General features: G+C 42.3%; 1 protein-coding gene across 1 annotated transcript in view; it reads right to left on the reverse strand.

Moving 5' to 3' along the window:
* LOC126249360 (monocarboxylate transporter 10) overlaps positions 1-24,755 on the reverse strand; it is a 479,255-nt gene that overhangs the window by 35,571 nt on the left and 418,929 nt on the right. Inside the window, exon 5 of the mRNA XM_049951013.1 lies at positions 7,977-8,202. Coding sequence (XP_049806970.1) covers positions 7,977-8,202 — 226 coding nt within the window. The remainder of the gene's footprint in view (positions 1-7,976; positions 8,203-24,755) is intronic.

Here is a 24,755-nt window from a genome sequence, read left to right on the forward strand (position 1 = left end):
GTCCTCCCTCGGGCATGGGTGTGTGTGTTTGTCCTTAGGATAATTTAGATTAAGTAGTGTGTAAGCTTAGGGACTGATGACCTTAGCAGTTAAGTCCCATAAGATTTCACACACATTTGAACATTTATCTATATAAACGATTTGGGAGACAATATGAGCAGTCGTCTTCGGTTGTTTGCAGATGACGCTGTCGTTTATCGAAGATCAAAACAAACTGCAAAACGATTTAGAAGAAATATCGGAATGGTGCGAAAAGTGGCATTTGACCTTAAATAACGAAAAGTGTGAGGTCATCCACATGAGTGCTAAAAGGAACGCGTTACACTTCAGTTACACGATAAATCAGTCTAATCTAAAAGCCGCAAATTCAACTAAATACCTAGGTATCACAATTACGAACAATTTAAATTGGAAGGAACACATAGAAAATGTTGGGGGGAAGGCTAACCAAAAACTGCATTTTATTAGCAGGACACTTAGAAAATGTAACAGACCTACTAAGGAGACTGCCTACACTACGCTTGTCCGTCCTCTTTTAGAATACTGTTCCGCGGTGTGGGATCCTTACCAGATAGGACTGACGGAGTACATCGAAAAAGTTCAAAGAAAGGCAGCACGTTTTCTATTAGCGCGAAATATGGGAGAGATTGTCACAGAAATGATACAGGATTTGGGATGGACATCATTAAAAGAAAGGCGTTTTCGTTGCGACGGAATCTTCTCACGAAATTCCAATCACCAACTTTCTCCTCCGAATGCGAAAATATTTTGTTGACACCGACTTAAATAGGGAGGAACGATCACCAAGATAAAATAAGGGAAATTAGAGCTCGTACGGAAAGATATAGGTGTTCATTCTTTCCGCACGCTAACGAGATTGGAATAATAGAGAGTTGTGAAGTTGGTTCGATGAACCCTCTGCCAGGCACTTAAATGTGATTTGCAGAGTATCCATGTAGATGTAGATATGTCGGTGCGTGAGAAACAGCGTGTTGTAATCGAGTTCCTAAACGCAGAAAACGTGCCTCCATTCGAAATCCATAGAAGAATGAAAGCCATGTACTGTGATGATCGTGTCGGACATTAGTAATGTGTGAGAGGTGATAAAAGTTGGGTTCACCATTCCCCTCCCCCGAAAACAAGAGAGCATCAGTGGAGTTCTGCCACAAAGGATCATCGAGACCAGTAAAGCTCAACACCATGCCATCAAGAAGCAAAGTCATGCTCACAGTGCTCTGTTTTCAAGGTGTTGTGCACATAGAATTCATGAATAAAGGTAGACTTTGCAAGGTACTGCGAGATCCGAGACCATCAGAAAACTGAAAGCAGGAATGCGAAGAGTTCGTCCACACGTGTAGCACCCTCTCCTTCATTATGACAATGTCAGACCAAACACGAGCGGTTCGACATCTGCAACAATCCGACGCCTTGGGTTCACTGTTAACGATCATCTTCTATTCAGTCCCGACTTGGCCCCATCCGATTTTCGTGTTTCCAGAATTTACAGAACACCTTCCAGAACTTCACTTTGATAGTTATGAAGCGGTGGAAATAGAGGTGAGGTTGTGGCTCCGTCAACAAAATCAAACAATTTACAGTGACGGTATCTACAAGTTTATCTCTCGTTGGCGGAAATGCGTTCGTCGCCAGGATGTCCATGTTGAGAAATAAATATAGAGACATGAAGAATAAGGATGTAAAATATTAACAAAGTTCATTTTCTTTACAAAATTGTAAGAGTTTTCACATAAGACTTTCGGAGCTATTAATTTTCAGCACGCTCTCGTATAAAGGCCATGAAACATTTGAAAAAAAAAATCCTTAGAGATATAAGGTCAAGAACAACGTAACAAATTATGTAGTGTGCGAAGGACAAGCTCTCAAAGGTTTATGGATTGTTTATAAATTTACTACGTGTCCACCCTCCATCACGCGGTACACGTAGTCCAGTTCCGCCCAAACCCGATATCAGGAGTGACGGTAAGAACAGCTGCTGTGACGCGGTGTTGAATGTCTTCGAGGTTCTGTGGTACGGCTGGAGTATAAACATTATCCTTGATGTAACAGCACAAGAAAAAAAAATGACAAGAAATCCAGTCTGGCGCCCGTTCTGCCCACTCGAGTAGCGCCAGGTCAGAGACTTGACAACGTCTCATTCCGATAAACGCTGTGGAAAAGTCGAGAAGTGCCATCTTGTTGAAAGATGAAATCCTTGCAGTCAGTTTCAGGTTGTGGCACGACCCTCAACTGCAGCATTTCGAGATAGGTGATACCATTTTCGGCCATTGCGATCAGTGGCACTCCTGTCGGCTGTCTTCCAACCTAACTTCCGGCACCATGCAAAAAAATAAATAAATAAAGCTTTTAGAGTTTATGTTTCACGTACTGTACCATTTTTTAAGTTGTGTGTAGCCATTTACCTATATTGGTATTTTAAGATGTATCATGGACTTCATAATTAGCTGTAGAAAATCATCACCAGGTTCTATGACCTCGTTGGACACGATACTAGAAGCAAAAAAGTCTCAGGCAACAGAGGTTCGCAAGGAAACCGCTTGCGAAATAATTGCGATAGTTATCAGGCTCCAGTGACTTGAGCGACCGCAAGTGGTATGACAACATAAAACAAACAGTATGGAAATCTGATTCCAGACTGTGAGTCGTAGGAAAACTCTTAACGAAATGTAATTCTTTCCAGTCAAAAAGTGGCCTACAAGGCGCCTGTTCGACCGATTCTTGAGTACTGTTCATCAATCTGGGACCCTTACTGGGTAGAACTGATAGGAGAGATACAGAAGGTCCGAAGAAGAATGGCGCGTTTCGTCACGTGATCGTTTATTCGTCGCGAGAGCGTTACAGAGATACTCAACAAACTCGAGTGGCAGACGTTACAAGAGAGGCGTTGTGGATCACGAAGAAAGTTCGAGAGAGTACTTTGTGCGAATAGTCGGACAATATATTACTTACTCCCATATACATCTCGCGAAGTGACCGCGATGAGAAAGTTCGAGAAATTAGAGTTAATACAAAGGCTTATCGATAATCTTTGTTCCCATACACAGTTCGCGAGTGGAACAGGCAAGGGGGGTTCAGTTAGTGGTACCGTAAGTAACCTCAGACGCACACCGTCAGGTGGCTTGCGGACTATTGACGTTAACGATGTAGATTCTATGTAAACGTCATCCCAGTTAAGAATAGATAACAATAGTATACAACACTAAGAAAAGTTAGTGGAGATACTTTGGTAGAAGTGCAGGTGTTCTGAATGAACATGACTACAGTTACGTGACTGCACTCATAGTTAAGGGAGGTGTTCGAACTGTGTCCTTGTATCCGTATGTATGCCTGTACCCGTCGCCGTAATGAGTTCCGAGTCATTTCAAATACGCCTGGATTATTTCGAATCTCCTGACAAGCATTGACGAGTCTCTGCTCCAGTTCTTCGACCGTCTTAACCGCGGTAGCGCACGCTACACCTAGAAAGTGCCCAAACAAAGAAATTCATGAGGTTCAGATCAGGTAATGTTGATGGCCACTGCACAGCTTCTCCTCCCCCAATCAATCTTTGGCAATATCGGCGTGTTAGATATCGCCTCACCAAAACAGCAAAATTTGCCAGTGCTCAATCATGCACGTACTACATCCTCCGACGTTGCTCTAAGAGAACATCCGCAAGCAATCCTGCAAGATGATGCCGCATAAACCGAAGGTAGTTCCGTCCACTGAGTTTATTTCGTAATATTTACGGCCCAATAAAACCATCCATCACCTAGTACCCCTAACCACACATTCAATGAGAAACGTGCTCAGCACAGCACAGCATGTGGGTTGGAGCCTAGATGATTCCAAACGTGCGAATTGTGACAATTAAACACACCGTCACAAGTGAAACCTCCTTCGTCTGTAAATAAAATGTTACTACCATACGTAGACTTGCACCAAAATCCGCTTCACTAAGATACTGAAATCGTTGGATGTGATACGCGTACATTACACTGCGATGCATTAATTATTCTCCAACCAGCACTGTGGCTCATTAAAGAAATATGTGTGGCTAGTCTCCATGACGAGATTCCTGCAGAGCGTTCGACTGTTCCAGCAGAAAATCTTCACGCAGAGGTGTAATTTTGGTAGACCTACCCGTTACCGCAGCATGAACAAAGCTTCCAGTTTCTAAGAGGCGTTGTGCACCCTTGTGAACGTTCGACTCTCGGACTACTTTTAGGCATGGTATGCCCCTTGCTACAAGCGTGCAGCCTCCCATGCATTGCCATTAGCCTGCCATATATGAAATGTTTATTCCTCGTTACAGTGATGTTCCGTGTTACCACCAACACTCGCACAATACAATCGACGCTCTGTAAACAGCTGATATGAGTGGCACTCTGACTGTGTACTATACTGTCGTATCCATTCTGTTTACAACTTTACGTCTCGAAAATGTAAACAAAGACCACATCAGGATGTGGCATGCGGAGTTTACACAGAATCACGTCAGTGGTTGCTGGTAACCACGAAGTCTCAATTTTCTCGCAAACGGTTCCTTTGCAGACCTAAGCTTACTGACACTTTTTTGCTTCTAATATCGTGTACTTTTAACTATATGCATTTGCGTAATTAGTTATGATACATCCTGTATTTTACTTTAATCGCGCATTATTTCATACTTCTGATTTTCAAATCTACTTTCAAAGTAGTTCTATTGCGTTGTTTCATCATTCGTTGAAGTTTACGGCGTAACTACATTTGGGAAAAACAGCACAGTGTTAATAGCAAAGTGAAAATGGTTCAGATATACTCCATTACCGCGTATTATTTCCCCTTTTTTGCTAGTGATAGTGAGAATAGTTCTGGTTATACAGAATATCCTTACATGGCTCCTCTTCGAATTCCGAATTTCCCACTACATTGACAAAGTACCATTGATGCATACACGCTTCAGTATACTGGAATAGGCTGAATAAGTGCTTTTTGTATCAATCGAAAAGCGGTCCACAACTTTCTTAAAATCTTTTAATCCCAAGGAATGTTGTAAATTACACTGTTTGCTCTGTACTGCGATTTCATTTACGATTCGGAAATGGTTTCTTGTGCTTTATCCTTTTACTCTGCGTAAATTTCAGTCCAGTGCTTTCTTCTGTGCCATTGTATACCTTTTACAACACGGGGTGGAGGCTGCTAGAACTACAAGGTCTTTCATGTCTTATCTGCCTTCTTTCTTGTGAAGCAAAACAATAAATTACGGCGTTGTTCCAGTTTTGGAGAAGTTTCTTCCTCTGTTCATAAATTCGCAAATTTCCTTTGTATTTCGTTTCCTAGGGGATGAATCACTTCTGTTGAAACACGTTCCTTACCTAAGGCCTTTGATTTGACCACTTCTCAGATGATTATAGGAAAACCTATCTCATACTCATAAGGTGGGATATGAAAGCAAAGGGATATTATAAAAGATCACTGCCCTTCTGTCTCCTAGTTAAAGCACTACAAAGAAAATGCTCAATTTAACACAGTTTCTAAAACTGCTTTCGGAAAAGTTATTACGTGCTACTGCTAATTTATTTTATTGGTCTTCTTCTTAAACACACGTCAAAATCGGTGATACTGAGATTAACTTTGGCAAAGCACTAATTGTGGAATCTGCTATCGAATATAAAGCTGAAACGAAATTTAGCGAACCATTTAGGCTAAAGTCAGCTCATGGGCTGCTAACATGTATGTCCGATACGTGTAAAACACAGTTCTATTCCTCAGTCTCAACCACTGTTTGGTAAGCTTTGTTACATTATAATTTATATTTCCTTTTGAGTCCTATTTTATAAAGCATTTGAAAGTTCAAAGAAATTAAACATAAACTGAGGTACACTCCACATTTTTGTTGTTAAATGTAAATATGTGTCTTAAGTAATGCAATTTTTTCTTTACTTTGTTGTATATGTTAGACAGAAGTCCATGCGACTACCACAGTCATCTTATTTCGAATTCTAAGGCCATTACAAAATGATCAATCTGTACAGATAATACTAAAATGCGGTTTTAACTTCAGCCTAATTAAAGGAGACATGAGCTTACTTAATAATTTTATACAGGCTTTGCACCTCAGTTACGAAATATTACTAAAAGTGTTCAATAGTAGCGTATGTCGCGTAAGTACATTTGACAATAGTAGCGTATGTCGCGTAAGTACATTTGAATATTTACTACTATTGATAAATTACATAATTTTCACTAACAGTGAGAGCACGTCATAGAGGTTCATTTTTGTCGTTCTGGTTTAGTCGGTATAGTATTTAATACTCGGTAAATGGCCAGCATACAACCACACATGTAAACAATTCATATAGACATAGCCTGTGATCTGATTCGTTGCTGATAACTTCAATTGAAATCCTGCAAATGTTCTATGTAACGTAGAATTAATAGCCTTAGTTTGTAACATTATTGACTGCCTGTTGAGCGGAGCTACCAATGAATGGGTTTTATCCTATGTTCCTATTTTTCATATAAGTGCGCATCTTGATTCCAACAGATACGACAGTAGGCAACAGACGTCGTTCGCTTTCTGCAATCATGCCTACTTGATAAGGACTTCAAATGCTGGAGTAGTACTCCAGGACTGATTGCGCTAGAACCCTTTGATAATGACTCAGGAGTAGAAGCGCTTAAATCCCCGGCCGGCTATCCTGAATTAATTTTTCAGTGGACTGTCTAAATTACCTCCGTTGGATATTGGGACGCATACTTAAGCGAATCCCTGCCAGATTTTCATCAAAAGCAGTGTCCTTCTCAGCAAATGCTCATTTTAATTAAATTTCCGCTACTGTGATGCAGTAATGCAAATTTCATTACTTCCTCCAAAAGCAAAGGGAGTGAGATGACCACCTTCTGACACGCAAATAGAGGGCAGGTACTGTTTAATAAAGGCATATGATGCAGTCCATATTTTTAAGTAACCTAAAATATTTTACGGACGAAAATAATTTACAGATGAAAAACTCCATCTAGTATAAAAAGCAGTAAAAATATCATAGCTGTATTATATACAAATTACAACAGCAAAAACATTAGCTTAAAAAATAATATGAAACTCGTAACATTCCTCTGTTCAACTTTCCACTTATGAATTTCATTCGTGGATTATTCTGTATGAAGTTTACATTATGACAGACAAAAAAATAATAATCGACTGTGTATGAATGTTGAAATAATCGACAGTGTGATTTTTATTTTGATCTCAAACAAAAATCGACAGCTTTGAACATGATTTCAAAATATGATTAGCACCTAGAATACCATATTTCCAATAAAATCCTTACGTAGGCTACCGACTGCATTTGTATCTGTATGATCATTTATATTAGATCTTACTACTATAATTATTTTGCTTAACTTAGCAATTTTCTTACTAGTAGGTATGATATGAAACCTCAGTAGCTTTTACTTACGTTCTAATTATAGAAAAATAGTACATACTTATAGTAGAGTTGTTATTCCTATACAACCCGTGCTCTGCATTTTAATCTAGCAATCTTGATGCACGTGTTAACTGCTTTGCACAAATGCAGTGGCAACGATATTCCATGTTCAGCATTTGTGCTGCATGGACTGCTCAGTTTGTATATTTTGCTTTTTTCTTCATAGTTCCACACAACTTCTTCCTGTTTTTTCGATTGATCTGTGTTCAGTTTTTCAAGGCCTATCCACTGTGCCAACTTATAACTAAATCTGAGGGGGGTGCGATGGGGAGGTTCCCTTGTAAGAATATGACCTAGTTATAACAAAGCGAAAATAACTGAGAGACAAGATATATCTCCTAGTCATTGTTTACAAACAGCTTTACTCCACATTGACGGCATTGTCAACTTATTTTCATACTAATGAATAGTTTAAAGAAAAGAACGTATACATTAATAGCTAAAAAATCGGCCACTGATATTGTCTGTAGAAAATAAATTGAACGTTTTGAAGTGGATTCTAACCTGCGACGGGTGGCCCCACTGTTAATGGCACTGAGCACATTCCAAGTAAGAAGCCAATTGCTTGTGGAGCTCCTTTGTGACCACATATTTCAAAAGCTATTGGACCAAGAAGACTGATGAAACATCCGTCGAACAGTCCCATGCACAACGCTATTACCACGAGAATGCCAAACTTGTTCACTATTGGCAGTAGCATGGTAAGGCAGCCAATTGCTACAAACGATATCTGCAACAAAAAAGAAAAAAACAGATGAGATTTTCTAATTAGATAGATCAAATTCTATTATCCTTGAGCACTATAAGTCAATATCGTGAGGTGCCAGTCCATCTAACAACAGCGAAATGATTTGTATCTTTCGAAAGCGGAGAATCGTTTCATAACTGAATTTGGTAAGAAAATATGCATATCCGAGAATTTCTGATGTCGAATATGTTGATAAATAACACAATTAATTTGCGGTATATATCCATAAATAATTTCAACTTGTGGGAAGTAACAATAAGCATCTGAAACCGTTAACGTGATGTACATATCGGAAGCACGTTTATACATGAAATGAATGGCTGTTAACTTGGACTGTCACATATATCAGGTTCACATTTAAAGAAAATATCCGTGAGTGAAAAAGGTCTCACTACTAAGAACTGAGAACAGAGCACTTAGTTGTATTTTAGTGAGGATTAATCAGACGTATAAAGATAGATCGTAATGTCCAACCCAGGCGTTCATGTTGTGTTGCTGTCAGTACACGCGGATAGTTTTAAGGAGAAAATAAGGGTGGGCTGCTCACTAATAGAAATTGAAATTGAAATACTTTACACAGACAGACAAAGTTACTGCACCCTGACAATACAGTGAGATGACAAAATTCATGGGATAGCGATACGCACATATACGGATGGCGGCAGTACCGCGTACACAAGGCATAAAAGGGCAGGGCTTTGGCTGAGCTATCATTTGTGTTCAGGTGATTATGGCCACACAACGGGAATTAACAGACTTTGAACGCGGACTGGTATTTGGAGCTAGACGGCAGGGATATTCCATTTCGGAAATCGTTAGGAAATTCATTATTCCGACATCCACAGCGTCAAGAGTGTGCCGAGAATATGAAATTTCAGGCATTATATCTCACCACGCACGACGCAGTGGCCGACGGCCTTCACTTAACAACCAAGAGCAACGGCGTTGGCGTAGGGTTGACTGTGCTAGCAGACGATCAACACTGCGCAAAAAACCGCTGAAATCCATGATGGACGTTAGATGTACGTATCAGCTAGGATAGAGCGGCGAAATTTGGCTTTAGTACGCTATGGCAGTAGACGACCAACGCGAGTGCCTTTGCTAAAAGCACGACATCGCCTGCAACGGCTCTCCTGGGCTCGTGACCATATCTACTGGACCCTAAACTACTGCAAAACAGTGGCCTGGTCAAATGGGTCACGATCTTAGTTGGTAAGAGCTTCTGGTAGGGCTCAAGTTTGGCGCAGACCCCAAGAAGTCACGTACTCCAGTTGTAAACAAGGTACTGTGCAAGCTGGTGGTGGCTCCATAATGGTATGGGCTGTGTTTACATGGAATGGACAGGGTTCTCGGGTTCAGCATAACCGGTCATTGACTAGAAATGTTTATCCTCGGCTATTTGGAAACCATTTTCAGCCATTCATGGACTTCATGTTCCCAAAAACCACAGATGTTCGCAGTTACTTTGATGAACATTTAGAAGGCCTCTACAAAGACTTATAGAAGCTAATAAATGACAGCACATCCCGCTACAACATGTGAATAAGGGATTTTATGCAAAAGTAGACAAAAACTAAGGAATTATTCTTCACCGAAAAATTTTAGTTTTGGTAATGTAGTGGATGGAGGTCTTGTATTAAGAGAGCTGGCCTAAGCATACAACATGTTCACCGTCAACACATTCTTCCAAAAGAAAGCAATTTGAAATGTAACTTGGGAAGGCCCGAAAGGGTCTGAAAAAATTAACCAAAATCTTCTCATACTATGAATAAAATATACAGGATGTTGTGGTGTTAAACCTTTTTACAATTTCAAGTCAACACAAACTATCAAAATGCTGAGGAAAACTAAATACAAAGTTACAAAGAAATAATTTTACCTGGCAGCACATATGTACTTGCAGATTTTTGGACTTTATTCAGAAAAGGTCAGGTAGCTTGGAATATAATAATCTTACTTGGTGAGGTATATGTATTTGTAGATTTTTGGACTTTATTAAAAAAAAGACAAGTATACACAGGTCAGGCAGGTCAGAATATAAATATTATACTGACATAGATAGCGGGTATAATTATTTTAGAAAGGCGTTTACGCAAAGAACAAGCGATTTTACAGGAATAGAGAAATCAAAATAAAATGGAAGCACGACAACTGTACACTGAGTTGAGCTTCCATGAGCCGGCCGCGGTGGTCTCGCGGTTCTAGGCGCGCAGTCCGGAACCGTACGACTGCTACGGTCGCAGGTTCGAATCCTGCCTCGGGCATGGATGTGTGTGATGTCCTTAGGATAGTTAGGTTTAAGTAGTTCTAAGTTCTAGGGGACTGATGACCACAGCAGTTGAGTCCCATAGTGCTCAGAGCCATTTGAACCATTTTTTTGAGCTTCCATGGGACCTGTGATGGTAATCGAAGGCATCATGACAGTAGTGAACTACATGAACATTATTGCAGACTACCTGCATCACTTCATGCTTTAAGTCTCCCCCTATGGCGGTGACATCTTCGAACACGATAACTGTCTGTGTTGCAAAGTCAGAATCGTCCAGATTGCTGTACACACCAGTACCTCTAATACCCAGTAGCACGTCCCCTTCCATTGATGCAAGCCTGTATTCGGAAAATTGGAAATTTGTGGTAAGGATTACGGGGCCAACTTGCTGAGGTCATCGATCCCTAGGCTTACGCACTACTTAATGTAATTTAAACTAACTTACACTAAGGACAACACACACACCCATGCCTAAGGGAGGATTCGAACCTCCGACGGGAGGGAGCCGCACCTGCCTGTATTCTTCGAGGCATACTACCCACAAGTTCATCAAGGCACTGTTGGTCCAGATTGTCCCACTCCTCAACAGCGATTCGGCGTAGATCCCTCAGAGTGGTTCGTGGGTCACATCGTTCATAAACACCCATTTTCAATCTACACCAGGCATGTCGATAGGGTTCACGTCTGAAGAACATGCTGACCACTCTAGACGAAAGATGTCGTTATCCTGAAGGAACATTCACAAGATGTGCATGATGGGGGCGCGAATTATCGTCCATGAAGACGAATGGTTCGCCGGTATGCTGTCGATATGGTTGCACTATCGGTCAGAGGATGGCATTCACGTATCGTACAGCCGTTACGGCGCCTTCCATGACCACCAGCGGCGTACATCGGTCCCACATAATGCCACTCCAAAACAGCAGGCAACCTCCACCCTGATACAATCGCTGGACAGTGTGTCTAAGGCGTTCAGCCTGAACGGGTTGCCTCAAAACACGTCTCCGACGATTGTCTGATTGTAGGAATATGCGACACTCATCGGTGAAGAGAACGTGATGCCAATCCTGAGCGGTCCATTCGGCATGTTGTTGTGCCCATCTGTACTGTGCTGCATAGTGTCGTGGTTGCAAAGATGGACCACGCCATGTACGTCAGGAGTGAAGTTACATATCATGCAACCTACTGCGCACAGTTTGAGTCGTAACACGACGTCCTGTGGCTGCACGAAAAACATTATTCAACATGGTGGCGTTGCTGTCAGGGTTCCTCCGAGTCATAATCCGTAGGTAGCGGTCATCCACTGCAGTAGTAGTCCTTGGGCGGCCTGAGTGAGGCATGCCATCGACAGTTCGTGTCTCTCTGTATCTCCTCCATGTGAGAACAATATCGCTTTGGTTCGTTCCGAAACGCCTGGACACTTCCCTTGTTGAGAGTAACAATGCGGACGCGATCTAATCGCGGTATTGACCGTCAAGGCATGGCTGAGCTACAGACCACACGAGCCGTGTACCTCCTTTCTGGTGGAATGACTGGAATTGATCGGCTGTCGGACCCCTCCGTTTAATAGGCGCTGCTCATGTATGGTTGTTTACATCTTTGGGCGGGTTTAATGACATCGCTGAACAGTCAAAGGGACTGTGTCTGCGATACAATATCCACAGTCAACGTCTATCTTGAGGAGTTCAGGTAACGGTGGTGATGCAAATTTTTTTTTATGTGTGTATGTGTGCTGGTGTGCAAAACTTACGGAAGGAAATAACTTTCGGTTGATGTTTCATTGCCAAGTAACATAACTCGAAGTATCTTGGGCAATACACGGAGAGAACTGCTACAGTGTAGTACAGAAAGCAACTGGAAGAAATACGCAGTGAAGCGAACAGAAATGACACTTTTATTCAAAGACAATTATTAGACTGCAGTCATCGTGATTCATAATGGCCCCTGGCGGACATGGTTCTTAATAAGATGCGTGATCACCACGGACGGTAGTCTATGCTCTGCAACTTGCTCCCATGCTGATCACAAGGTTGGTAAGGAGATCTTGTGGTAGTGCTTTCCATTCCTCTATGAGAGCGGTTAACAACTGCTGTATGGTCGTTGTTGCATGCGGACGTGCTGCATCGCCTCCCCAGTGCATCCCACACGTGCTCGGTGGTATTTGAGTAAGAGGAGGTGTCGTGAGGGTGGGCATGCCAATCATTTCACCACATATCCTGTTCCTGGTTGCATTACATGTTCCCACCTCTCGCCTTATGGAGGAGAGAGCGTGCAGCATTGTCGAACATGAACTTTTTCGCAGTATAAGTGTCATTCTGTGGGGAGTCATAATGTTGCATGGGCATTTTGACCTCCAACTCTTTGAAGGCGGCACACTCACCGGTCAAAGTTATTGCAACACTGTACTCCTTCCCCACGAGCGTCTTTCCGAGACTGCATAGATGACACAACCGAACAGCGAAGGTGGAGGAGCTTTTGGAACGAGAGGAAATTCGGCGTACGGACCGGCTTGCCCATTCTCCCCACTTAAATCCTATCAAGCACTTCTTGGGTGCATTGGGCGGTGGGGGGGGGGGGGGGGGTGACGTAATAGCACAACGTCGACATGCTCCAACGACTATCCAGCAGTTAGCAGTTGTCAACCGCGCTGATGGAGGAATGGAACGTCATGCCACGTAATTCTTTAGCAACCTTGTGTTGAGCATGGAGGCACGTTGCATAGGCCTATTAGGAACCATGTCCGAATTCTGTAATGTCCGTGGGACCACAATGAATCGAAATAATTATTTCCTTTGAATGATAGTATCATTTCTCTTTGTCTAAGTGCGTATTTCTCTCAGTTGCTTTCTGCAGTATAGTGTGGCAGTTCTTTCTATGTATGGTCCAAGTTTCATCGAGCTACACTGCTGGCCATTAATATTGCTACACCACGAAGATGACGTGCTACAGACGCGAAATTTAACCGACAGGAAGAAGGCGCTGTGATATGCAAATGATTAGCTTTTCAGAGCATTCACACAAGGTTGGCGCCGATGGCGACACCTACAACGTGCTGACATGAGGAAAGTTTCCAACCGATTTCTCATACACAAACAGCTGTTGACCGGCGTTGCCTGGTGAAACGTTGTTGTGATGCCTCGTGTAAGAAGGATAAATGCGTACCATCACGTTTCCGACTTTGATAAAGGTCGGATAGTAGCCTATCACGATTGCGGTTTATCGTATCGCGACACTGCTGCTCGCGTTGGTCTAGATCCAATGACTGTTAGCAGAATGTGGAATCGGTGGGTCCAGGAGTGTAATACGGAACGCCGTGCTGGATCCCAACGGCCTCGTATCACTAGCTGTCGAGATGACAAAGTTACGACCCGTGGCTCTACCTTTCTGCGAAACCCTACATTTCAGCAGCATAATGCACGACCGCATGTTGCAGGTCCTGTACGGGCCTTTCTGGATACAGAAAATGTTCGACTGCTGACCTGGCCAGCACATTCTCCAGATCTCTCACCAATTGAAAACGTCTGGTCAATGGTGACTAAGCAACTGCCTCGTCAAAATACGCCAGTCACTATTCTTGATGAACTGTGGTATCGTGTTGAAGCTGCATGGGCAGCTGTACCTGCACACGCTATCCAAGCTCTGTTTGACTCAATTTCCAGGTGTATCAAGGCCGTTATTACGGCCAGAGGTGGTTGTTCTGGGTACTGACTTCTCAGGATCTATGCACCCAAATTTCGTGAAAATGTTATCACATGTCAGTTCTAGTATAATATATTTGTCCAATGAACACCCGTTTATGACTGCATTTCTTCTTGGTGTAGCAATTTTAATGGCCAGTAGTATATTTTACTTGGCAGTGACACATGCGAAAGTTAGTTTCGTCCATAAGATTTGCATATCAGTGTACTATTTCTTCACAGAGTCCAGAACCAGGGCTCTGTATTTCTGGATCGTCAGAAGTCGGTCGACGTCGGCTGAATACTGTTTTACGTCCAGTTGCTGGGACCACAGTAGAGAACCTCTGTGTGCAAACTGATTGGTGGTGCCGTGCCGTATCAGACGAAGTGAACATCTGTGTGACGAAAGCGCGACTGGTTGCCCCGCACCGCCTCTGTCCTCTTGACTGCCCACTCCTGGGAGCTGGTGGACGGAGTTCGCTTCCTCCGCTCTTGGCTCCCTGCTGAGAATTCGTTCAGGAGTTTGTGAGCAATCTATACCAAAACCTCGGGAAAAGTAAGGGATTAATCCAGCCTATCTTAGTGCAGCGAAGATCATATTCTTTACTGCCATTATTTTCACTTGAATTCATCAGGATTGTGACACATACTTTATTGAAGCAGGTGTATGAAAAAAAAAAGATTACATACTGCCAAAAATATTCTCAGCAGCTGTAGAGGATGTTTTGCATATCCATAGACTGGAAGAACGTTTAAGGAAAATGTATTAACGACACATTTCTGAAACTCGTTTGATTTGCTGTTGATACTATACTTTTTCCGCCTACTACATATAAACTTCAACGACTAATGGAAGAACTTAATACAGCAAGTAAATGTAGCCATGAAAATTAATTACTATGGCACAAAAATATTGTAGAATTAGCTTATCGAAAATTAATAACGAGATGACATAACCAGTTGATGACTGGATTGACAGCAAAAGAAATAAGTGGAAGAATAAAACTGAGCTAGGGTGCTTTTGGGAAAGTGATCAGCGTTTTCAAAACTAAGCTCCCAGTTCGTCTGAAAAGGAAACTTAACAATCAGTGTGTGCTACCAAGTTCATTGGGTTAAATTTCAAACCCCTCCGCAGTGTCTCACGAAATGAGGGCACGTGACATTGTTGATGGTGATATATCGTTGGACATGTCCGTTTAGCTCAGCAGCCCTCATGGTGCTACACGAGAGGAGTATGATGCGTGCCGGCGGTAGTTTCCACCCTCGCTCTTCTCTCGTCGTCATCGTCATCATAATCATCATCAAACCACACAAACATTACACCACACTATACACACATTCATAACATTCACTCACACTCTGCAGATACACGTACGACACAACTCTCACACATTCGCAAGGAAAGTGCTACTGTGTATGGAGAAAGAACATCCTTTCTGACAGGTGCCTGAACCCACGCAGTGGGATATCCCAGCGAACAATGAAATAAGACATTTAGATTTAACAGGCTGATTTATGGTATAGTCTGTCTGTAAAATGAAGAGCGGGTAGCGGTTGTGGTGGAGGAAGTGGGCTTTCCTGGAAGAACGCCTCGCCTGCTATACAGGACGACTAAATCTAGAGGTGCATTACAGCGTGGGGTCACTTACGTAGATTCTGGTCATCTGTGTCTCCTGGTTTAGTTAAATTAGTTACAAATTTCTGTATTCTGTATTTTTTAACACATTTAGTGGAAGATAAACTCTCAGAGGTATCCAGAATTAGATTTTCACTCTGCAGCGGAGTGTCCGCTGATATGAAACTTCCTGACAGATTAAAACTATGTGCCGGACCGAGACTCGAACTCGGGACCTTTGCCTTTCACTGGCAAGTGCTCTATCAATTGAGCTACCTAAACACGACTCACGACCCGTCCTCACAGCTTCAATTCTGCCAGTACCTCGTCTCCTACCTTCCAGACTTCACAGAAGCTCTTCTGCGAAGAGCTTATGCCTGGCTACTTTGTTGAGTCAAGTCTTTCGACTGGTTACTTGTCTGACTGCAGAACTAGCAGGAACTGTGTCGTCCTTCGGCAAGTCGTTTCAGCTTCAAAATTCGTGGCGTGCAGACATCTACACCAATGGGGAGAAGTTAGACACTCTACTTTTATACGGAGAATGTCGGAGAAATGCAGTCGAAAAGGTACAACTGTACAGTGAGGTGTATCCTGATCGTCGCTGTCCTTTGCGTCACGCAGTTGCCCAAATTATTAGGCCACTAGTGTGAACAGGCAGGTTCAGTGTCAAATAGAAGACAAGAACGAAGGTTACAACTGACAAAACACATGAAGAAGCTGTTATGGCTACTACGTTTATCAGTCCGCACTGAGGCACGAGACGCACTGCCAAGGAATGTAGGATCAGCCAGACGAGTGTTATTCGCATCTTCCATCGACATAAATTCCGCCGTTATCATCTGTCAGTACATCAGAAAATCCTCGGGGGACTTGATTTCGAACGTCGTATAGAATTTTGTTGGTCTGGTGTGCAGCACCTGGGAGACGACACTATGATTTTCCCACGTTGGCTCCTTGCCGACAAAGTAACGTTTACGAACCACGGCAATGTAAATTTTCACATCAAGCACTGCTGGGAAGCTGGAAATCCAAACAGGCTTCGTCACGTACAACATGAACGACCGTGGAGCGTAAACGTAAGGTGTAGGATCAAAGGAAATTCCGTTGTGGGAGCTTATTTCATCCCAGAGATATTAAATGGAAATACGTAGGCATACATTCATACGGACATGTTGTATGTTAACTGGGGACCTATAAACGACGGCCGGCCGGAGTGGCCGAGCGGTTCTAGGTGCTACAGCAGGAACCGCGCGACCGCTACGGTCGCAGGTTCGAATCCTGCCTCGGGCATGGATGTGTGTGATGTCCTTAGCTTAGTTAGGTTTAAGTAGTTCTAAGCTCTTGGCCGTGCGGTTCTAGGCGCTTCAGTCTGGAACCGCGTGACCGCTACGGTCGCAGGTTCGAATCCTGCCTCGGGCATGGATGTGTGTGATGTCCTTAGGTTAGTTAGGTTTAAGTAGTTCTGTTCTAGGGGACTGATGACCACAGATGTTAAGTCTCATAGTGCTCAGAGCCATTTGAACCATTTTTCTAAGCTCAAGGGGACTGATGGCCTCAGAAGTTAAGTCCCATAGTGCTCAGAGCCATTTGAACCATTTAGAAACGACGGAGAGGCTCCGTCCCCGCCGCAGCCGCAGTAGTCCACAAGCCCACGACGACTGCCGCAGTCCACTTCACCCCTCCGGAATAAAGGGAACCAGCCCGCATTGGCCGAGGCAGATGGAAAACCACCTAAAAACCCCCCACAGACTGACCGGCTCACCGGACTTCGACACAAGTCCGCCGGGAGGATTCGTGCCCGGGACCAGGCGCTTCTTCCCGCTCCGGAAAGCCGTGCGTTAGACCCCTCGGCTAACCGGGCGAGCTACGGCCATTCTACCTGTTCTTCGGGAATACGTACCACTGGGTAGGAGACAGTGTACGTGGTTCCAACATAACTAACGGCTGTCCATCTCACTCTCCCCGTGTTGCAACACATATTCTTTGCTGACCGTTGTGTGAGGCAGAATGCTTCAGTAAATTGACCAAATCCCTTGATTTGACTCCCTTTTATTTCTTTCTACGGTAAGCACTGAAAGATGTAGTCTATGATGAAGCCCCAACTACACCAGACGATATACGCCGTGGAATCATCACAGCACGCAACTGCTTATGATCCAGTGTACTTTCATCTGTCCATCTATCTCTCGAACGGTGATTTCAGATGTGCCTTGTAGTCGATGGTAAACGATCTGAGTACATGCTTAAGTAACATGCAAAACCACGTTTCGTTAAGAAAAGTATTTATTTTGTGAGTGACATGTTGTCGGTCTTTCTGCATAAAATGTTTAGTTTTTTTAAGGTGTATTTCGTCTAATTCCTATTTCCAGTAGAATCTATAGCACCTTTGTCCGACAGTAGGTGTTTTACCTATAAGAAGTATTCAGGCCTCTCCAAGCAAAGGGAGGTCCACTATTGTTATCATCTTTGTGACTTCAAGAAACTTAATTAACTAGTTCATTTTTTCAATAAATAGGGTTGTTTATCATTATGTAGTATGAACGACAGACGTTTCTGTTTTGGCTTTGAAAAGTAAGCAGCAACGAGGAGGGTTTAAATGGAAAACTGTTTGATGAAACTGTAGTTGTTTCCACAAAAACCTGGTAAAATTCACACATATGAAATACTTTTCCCAAGCCCCATCTGATGCCCCAGATGCTAGTATATGCCGTAGATCCATAAACAAAAATAATAGCTGACTCTTTATCTATGTCGCATAAGAAATGAGGTGTTATCTCAGTAGCGTAGGTCTATCTTGCTGCATATAACGACGGAACCTGGCATGAGAACTCTGCTTGGCGGTGTGTACGCAGCAGCAATAGCCGGCTCTAGCCGCATTGATTTTAAATTTTAGGACATTTTCCGGATTCTTTTGTGAAAGGTTTCAACGTCATATTATGAAGTACTATATCACAGTAATTCTCTATCCAAGAGCTACTGAATGCAACTATGAAAAGTACGCGGTCCCATTAAAAAAATACTTGTTTCAGCATCTCGGTTGATACCAGAGTTCAGAGCATTATCCATACGAAACATCACGTGCCCCACAAAACTCGTTTCGATACTGGAACCGTTCACAAAATGAAAGGGGCGTTACGTCTTACGTGACTCAGCTTGTATATAGAAAGAGATGCTAATGTCAGATTCACATTCATTTCAAAGTAAATAAAAAAAAAACAGAAGATCCATTAAGAAAACAAGTAAGCCGTGGTTAACTAAGGGAATTAAAATGTCATGTAAAAGGAAGCGAGAAGTTTATATGGAGGCCAGAGTAGATCCGACATTACTTGCATAGCCCAAAAAATACTGTAGTATTTTAAGAAAAGTCATTAAAATATCCAGGAGTACGCGCATCCTGACAGAAATAAATAATACAGATTATCAGATTCACACTATATGGAACATTGTCAAACGAGAGACAGGACGGCTAGTCAGTGTACAAGATATCATAGCAATTAAATTAAATGACAATGTTGTGATTGATAGTTCAGAAATTGTAAGTAGTTTTAACAATCATTTTTTAAATGTAGCATCAAAAATAGAATTAAGAGTTTCAGCTAAAGAAGCAAGAGAATATATTAAAAAGTCATTCCACAAAACTTCAAGCAACTAGAAGTAGCACAAATATCCTTCACCGAAGTTAAAACATTTATGAAAATTTAAAAAATAAAAGCTCTTGTTGGGTTGATAGAATTTTCAGACACAATTCTGAAAAGTTGTTCCAACTTAAAAAGTTATGTCTTTGCTGATACATGTAATGCATCAGTGCCACAGGGAATTTTTCCAGACAGGTTAAGTATCCAGTTGTTAAACCTCTTCATAGAAAACGTGGCAAGACAGACTTAACCGATGATCGTCCAGTTTTCTTACTGACACCTTTTACCAAAATGTTCGAAAAAGGAATGCACTCAAGAATAGTCTCACAATCAAATGGAAAAAACTTTACTTATCACCTCACAGGTTGGATTCCAGAAGGGTTGCTAGACTGCGAATCCTATTATATATTATAGTAGAACAGTGTATTTATTTTACAGCGTCTGCACAGTTCGATGCAATGCTAACGATTGGCAGCTATATTAAATTACGAAATGTATTCGCAAATTGCGAATACTATTGTACAATGGGTTTATAGTTTACTATTAACATATGAGAACTTGTACCAGGTCAGGAATCGAACCCAGATTTCCTGCTTTAATCGAGCGGTCATCTTAAACGTTTCGACCATCGGACTACGCCTCCAGGACCGATACAAACTTCCATACATCCTAGTGCCTACCACCCATAGTGCTCGCATGCAAAGGGCATGCATGTCCGAAGGAACAGAGCATTAAACTTCAGAGGCACTTTAAAATACAGATGCTGCCCTACTGTACTTCACGCAAAAGCAGATCAATCTCATGAACAAAACAATCTCTCTCGCTGTGCGGGAATCATACTATTTGTATGAGAGCACTGTGGGCCGTAGACATCAGGAAATATGGAAGTTTGGGTTGGTCCTCGGATGGCCGAGACGGTTAAGGTGACCGCTCGCATAAAGCGGGAAATCTGGGTTCGAATCCCGGTCCGGCATAAATTTTCATGTTTCTAATAAAACTTACAGCCATTGTACAATCGTATTCGCAATTTGCGAATGCATTACACTATTTATACATTAACTCATCCAATACTACAAGCCTTAAATAATAATATATTACCAGCTGGTATTTTTTATGATCTTTCCAAGGCATTACCATGTTACTCTCTTGGAAAAATTCAAGTTTTATGCAACTGATGCCTTTACACACTCCTGGTTTGACTCATACTTAACAAACAGAATGCAGAAGGTGGTGCTGAATAATTCAGACGATGTTGTAAAGGTAGAAAAGTTTAGTTACTAGGGAGAAATCGCAAAGAGAGCACCACAGAATTCAATTTCACGTCCATTCCTATTCTTTGTGTATGTGTATGACATTCCACTTAATATTCTAAAAATGGAATTGGTACTTTTTGCAGATGATATTAGTATTATAATAAATCGCATTATAGAGAAAGCAACAGAAGAGATGGGAAATGATATTTTCCAAGGAGTTATAAAGTGGTTCTCAGAAAACTGACTACCTAAATTTTGAAAAAAAAAACAATATATTCAGTTGTGTTCAACATTTTTCTTGGAAACAATCAAATCAACCTCCTGACATATTTTGTATATTTCCACTCAGTAATGTCTTATTTGATAATTTTCTGGGATAACTCACGAATCAGAAGGAAGTATCGATTGCACGAATCGAGCAGTAAGAATAGTATGTGGTATTCACCCACGGACGTCATGTAGTTACCTCTTCAAGGAGCCAGACATTTTAAATGGAGCCAGACATTTTAAATGCTTCGTCACGATACATGTACTTGCTAATGAAATTCGTCATAAATAATCCATTAGAATTAAAGAAGAACAGTGATGTCCATACCTACAACACTAGAGAAAAACATTATCTTTATATCCATTATTAAAGCTATCAGAGGATCAAAAAGGATTTCAATATGCAGTAACAAATGTGTTTGATAATTTTTTCAGTAACATAAAATGTCTGACAAATAAAAAAGCAAGTTTTTCGGCTAATTTAAAATCATTTCTCCTGGACAACTCCTATTCCACTCACGAATTTCTACTTAAAAACTTGGAGCCAGTAAAAAAATTTAAGTATAGCTGCATGAGCAGGACTAAAATAATAATGTGTTCTGTAACGTTAACACTAATCATTTATACATATCCTGTGAACTGACTCGTTACACATCATTTAGACAAAAGAATCATTTAAATGATCTGTGCAACATGTAACTAACGTACTTAAGCCTCTCACGAGACGCTAGCAATCCTGATACCTGTGGACTCAGGTGAGACTTAGGGGCAGAAATAAAAGATGATGAGTCGGAACCATCAGTTGACCTATTCTGGCAACAACTTGGGAAACCTGTGTGGCATTTGTAAACTCTTGCTGAGCTTCAGAAGCAACCTGTAAAAATTTAACAGTCTGAAGTACCTCACCAAGACTAGGATCAGATTTGGCTGAAGTTCTTTCGGCGACCTCCCCATCAGGGATAAGGTATACAACGACATTTCGAATCAATGATTCTGCATACGAAACTGTACAGTTCTGACATGTGAAACTGCACTTGCATGGGAGACGCTGCAAGTCAAAAGCTGAAGCTGCATATGATTGTTGCTTATGGCACTGATTAAACTGGAGCCTAGCAGCAACAAAATGGGGCTAAGGAGCGTAGTATACGGTTAAGAGAGTACAGATATTGCTGAAAGACAATTCACTATGGTCCGAAAATGTTTTAAATTTCTGCACCGACAAAAGCAAAGCACTTTGCTCCCAACCGTAAATGTTATAAGCAAACCAGTGGAGTTCAAAATAAAATGCTGGAGGTAGACTTCACATCTCTCTGACGCCTCATCAAACGCGGCGAACAGGGGTGGGGCCGTAGCCACAGCCACCTATTACTGTGTCTGTTGCTGTTGAAACACGAGCAGAAAACAGCAGCCTGCTGCTGTTTGAGCCGTTGCTATTCAGCTGCAGACGGTTGCTGCTGTAGCCGCTGATGCTGCTGTAGGGACAGCTGTTACTGCCAAAGTTCTGCTACACAGCAGAAATGTATTACGGGCAAGTGTAAAATTTTCTCAAAGTCCTCTCCAAGCCAAGGCAAGCCAAACGAGCTCCCCATCTCGCAATCAATACGACAAACATGCACAACGTCGACACTGCGAAAAGCAGAGCAAACCCGGATGATATTACCTCACCTCACACGAGAGAGAGGCTTAAATTGTAAACTCAGCTGCATGACCTCAGCGAGGAGAAGACATCACGTCACTCTAAGAGCACAGTTTGAATTCGTAAGAGGGAGTAAAATTTTCATAAGAACAACAATCAGTCTGCTGACAGAGCGGAAAGGTAGTAAACTTAAGCCTTGAAAGTCATTCTTGCGAAATAGTGGGGTGGTGAAGACTGCTGACGAGCCTAGTAAAGTACGCCATATTTCGTCACTACCAGCCAGACATAACGTGATTGTCTCAGACAAGCAGTAATAAATACTCAGAAGTCCGAGCCTTGAGTGATCTTTACGTTGGAGTACACCAACTACAAGGTCGAAACTGCTCAGCTGCTCTCGACCGCTGTGAGCTGCCAACCTTGCAACTACTGATGAGAAGACTTGGCGACTACTATATCCAGCTTATTGAGCTCAACTGAAGGTGTCTGGTACACAGTCCACCTTTAACAGCATTTTGGAGGCGCGCTAACTGCTGCTGCGCCCGAATAGTAGTATCTCTAAGCAGCCATCGACATTCCCGGCCTTCGTTGCTGGAAGAGCTATGCTGCTGCACATCTCCGCACCAACTAAAGCTGCTGAGAGATCACCTGCTTACATCCCTTCGATGTCTATGAGAGTGCTATGGTAAAAACGCAGTTTTGGTCCTGGGCAGCAAGGCCTGTTGTACAGGCTATGTCGATCACTAACGCAACCTGCCGCCCTCCCGAGTCGGACAACGCAGGCAGCGTCCGTCAGAGTTTGCTGAGATAGTGTCAGCAAGTCCCAAGGCCATGCACTGCACTGCCGCCGTCGACACAGAGAAGAATACATAATTGTAAACCCCAATGTAATAAATTCTCTTTCACTAGTATTGTATCATTAGCGCCCAGCCAGCCTAACGGTCTGCTCCACCACACTCCACGCACCATCATGCTGACACAGTAAGGGTCTCAACCTAGGCTTCTACAAAATTGGCAACAGAAGTGTTTAAGTCGGCGGCAGCAGAGCCACGCTGTTGCAGGACCATGACTGCAGCATCATCGTTGTCACCGTCAGGACTTCCATACCGAGACATTGCAGCATGATGAGTGAGAATTTTTTGTTGACCTTGCTCATTGCGTTTTTGTTTGTGGCACTGTCAAAGTGTAGGGACATTAACTCCACTCTCAGACTGACGTTTGTGAAACCGCAGGAGCCTGCAAGACTTGTCACTGTTTAAAGGAAGCAACAGCGAACTGTATTTAAAGAATGTGAGGTGCAAATTTTGTAATTTATCAGGCCATGAGTTGCCTGTAACATTTATAGAAGGTTTGGACACTTGGTCAAGACTATTCAGAGTCACGTTAGATTACAATGTAGCGTAGACATTAATTTGTTGTACTGTTCTGTGTAATCTTTTGTAGTGGCAGCAGCCAAAAACAAAAAAAAACAATGAGTATCTCCTGTAGTGATAGCCACCAGCAGTACCAGCATGATCGAGAATGTCTACAGTAGCTTAGTACATGTTTTTACTGACATATTTAATTGTCCTCTCGTGAATGGAATATACGCCACCCCTTGGAAAAGAAGCATAATGTAGCCCATCCATAGAAATAAAAATGGCTCTGAGCACTATGGGACTTAACATCTGAGGTCATCAGTCCCCTAGAACTTAGAACTACTTAAACCTAACTAACCTATGGACATCACACACATCCATGCCCGAGGCAGGACTCGAACCTGCGACCGTAGCGGAAGCGCGGTTCCAGACTGAAGCGTCTAGAACCGCTCGGCCACACCGGACGGCATCCATAGAATCAAAACCCCACAACTGCCTAGTGATTACCAGCCAATTAGCACTTTACCAGCTGTTTTCAAAGCCCTGAAACATACTATTCATGACAAAATCACTAATCTTCGCACGAATTAAAACTATGTGACAAATAACAGTTCGGCTTTCGTAAACACCACAGTGTAAGCACTGCACTGATTAAGGTAACTGATGTCCTGACATATGCCATCGACAACTGACAGGCAATAATATTGACACTATTAGACTTTAGCAAGGTTTCTGATACTGTCAAATTTGATATACTCCTCAGAAAAATGCGATTGCAAAATTTCACGGATAGTACGCTGAAATGGCTTGGAAGCAACTTGAAAAATA

This window comes from Schistocerca nitens, chromosome 3 (assembly GCF_023898315.1).
Source record: "Schistocerca nitens isolate TAMUIC-IGC-003100 chromosome 3, iqSchNite1.1, whole genome shotgun sequence".
Lineage (NCBI taxonomy): Eukaryota > Metazoa > Arthropoda > Insecta > Orthoptera > Acrididae > Schistocerca > Schistocerca nitens.